The sequence below is a fragment of the Pinus tabuliformis genome, chromosome 2_2 (assembly GCF_031772625.1).
Source record: "Pinus tabuliformis cultivar Carrire ecotype Pingquan chromosome 2_2, CPIR1, whole genome shotgun sequence".
Taxonomy (NCBI): Eukaryota; Viridiplantae; Streptophyta; class Pinopsida; order Pinales; family Pinaceae; genus Pinus; species Pinus tabuliformis.
Genome location: NC_142300.1, coordinates 199,450,883 through 199,453,333, shown reverse-complemented (window position 1 = coordinate 199,453,333; position 2,451 = coordinate 199,450,883). Strand labels below are relative to the sequence as shown.

Genomic DNA, 2,451 nt, shown 5'->3' with positions numbered 1-2,451 from the left:
ACAACAAAGAAAATTTGGCTTCCCTTGTCAGAGCTGAGTTGATTTGTGGCCTCACGATATCCAACAGTCTATTTAAGGGTATTCAAGCTAAGTGCAACTTTGGGGATTGGAGTTATTCTGCTCTAATATCAAAAAAGTAAAAGGTGAGTCATGATCTGAACCATGAAAGCTTCCATTACAAGACGAGTTAAGAAGTAAATATTACACCCAAAGAGAATCTGATGATGTAAAGGAATCAGATTGAGAAAGCATTTTGACGGCCTGACTCATGGTTGATCTCACACAAAGCAGTGCTATTTTCAGGATTCTCTTCAACTCTGCCGAATTAAAATCTCCATGCAACCTTGGATCCACCACTTCCTCAATCTCTCTCCCTTCCCTCATCATTGCAGAGACCCACTGAACCAGATGTCCTGTTGAACTGGATAACGAGCTTCTTCCGGTCACCATTTCTAACAAAACAATCCCAAAGCTATAAGCATCCACCTTGGCTATGATTGGCATATTCATTGCCCACTCCGGTGCTAAGTAACCCTGTGTGCCTCTAATTGGGGAGAAGGAGAATGAGTGATCTCTATCTACTAGCTTCGCCAACCCAAAGTCTGCAACCGTAGGACAAAAGTTCATGTCCAGAAGTATGTTTTGGGGCTTGATGTCACAGTGCAGAATCCATTCCAAACATTCTTCGTGAAGGTAGGCTAACCCCTTGGCTGTGCCCACCGCAATCCCAAATCTTTCTTTCCAACCCAAAACTCTGTCGTTGCCAACTTCTTGGCTTTCTGCAGTCAGATACTTGTCTAGAGACCCATTTTCAATGTACTCGTAAACTAACAACCTGTGATTTCCTTCGGCACAGAAGCCAAACATACGAACTAAGTTCATGTGATGGACTCTCCCAATCACACTCACTTCTGCCCAGAACTGATCATGACCTTGGGATACTCCTGCCAGTCGCTTCACTGCTACCACCTCACCATCGGTCAGCACGCCTTTGTACACCGACCCAAAGCCTCCTTCTCCCAGTCTTATCTTGAAGTTATCTGTCGCTTTCTTCAATTCTGCAAAGCTGAAGTTCTTGAATCCCCCGGGGATGTCTAAGTAGGCTAAACATTCATAGCCAAGATCTCTATATGTTCTGGACATATACCACCAACCAAGTATTACACAAAATAGCTCTGCAACACCAAATGCAATAACAAAATATCTTAGCGCAGATTTGACGGTAGCGCTTATTGTCTTGTGCCTTTTGTCTTCGTCCGTGGAAGGCGAACAGTTTAATGGCAAAGGCTTAGATACATTGGTAATATTAGAAACAATAGAATCATTGTTAGAAACTTTGATGTACATGTGGCCCATCTAACCGGGAGATTGGTATCCACTGATCAGTAAATACTTAGGAAAACACAATCCGGCACCATCCACGTAGCCAAAGCCTTCACAATGGCTGTTATTCATGAACAAACGTTTGCACTCTTACAGCGTAATATCAGCAAGCTGGGATAGATCTAAGTTAGAATAATTTGTATCTGAAAAATACAGAAGTCTTGTACTATGCCCATCCAGTTCTTGATTCCACTAGCAACCTTGGAACCAATTGGTGGAATATTTCATGTCAAAACCAGGGGACATGTACAACTATGCTTTCGAGTGTATATGCACAGACCGTACATTCCACAGAAGCTATGAACTCTGCATTGATCACAGACCGCCATCCAAAAAATGGTCCATGTACCTTTCTCTTCCACCAAACTGTATATCCTCAGGTTTCCATCAACGTCCAGAGTTAATCTTCTCTTGGGGCCTTCTCCATAATCTGATGATGCAATGTTAAACCCGTCATTTGACCTGAAATTACCATAGGCATTCAACATAGCTTGGACATATAATGTGTTTTGCCTGCCAGAAGGCCCGTAGTTGTCCTTCAATCCTGATTCGTCGTCGTAAATGAGTCGAAGAATGCTATAGCTATCAAAGTAGAGACAATAGTAGCCTCGTTTAAATGTGCCCCTTCCCAATCTAGATATTAACTGCATATTATTCCTGAGGGGCTGGAGTGGAAGAAGAGTATCAGTTGGATATTGGAAGCTTTCCGACACATGATCTGGAAGTTCGTCACATCAACCATACTACATATTATTTCCTCCAGCTGAGCTTTAGTCACATGAACCATACTCCCAAAGGAAACGTATAGAACTGAACGATTAGGCTTTGCATCCAGCCACTCAGAATAGTCACATTCTGTCCAAATGCTCGTTTCAACTCTCATGTCCTTGGAATGTTCACCGTTCAAAAAACCCGAGGGAAGCAACAGACCAGCATGCAGTACTGGAGGGTTCAAATTCACTTCCTTTCTTTCGAGATCGTCAAAAGAATTTCCAGGAACCCAATCTGCTTCGCGACATACCCGAAAGGACCTATGCATCCCATCAAGAATGCACTGTGACTCAGGGT

General features: G+C 43.0%; 1 protein-coding gene across 1 annotated transcript; it reads right to left on the bottom strand.

Moving 5' to 3' along the window:
• Positions 1 to 201: 201 nt before the first annotated feature.
• LOC149192062 (G-type lectin S-receptor-like serine/threonine-protein kinase At2g19130) lies at positions 202 to 1,356 on the bottom strand. The gene has a single exon (XM_089406825.1). The coding sequence runs from the start codon at positions 1,354 to 1,356 to the stop codon at positions 202 to 204; it is 1,155 nt and encodes a 384-aa protein (XP_089262951.1).
• Between the last annotated feature and the right edge of the window lie 1,095 nt (positions 1,357 to 2,451).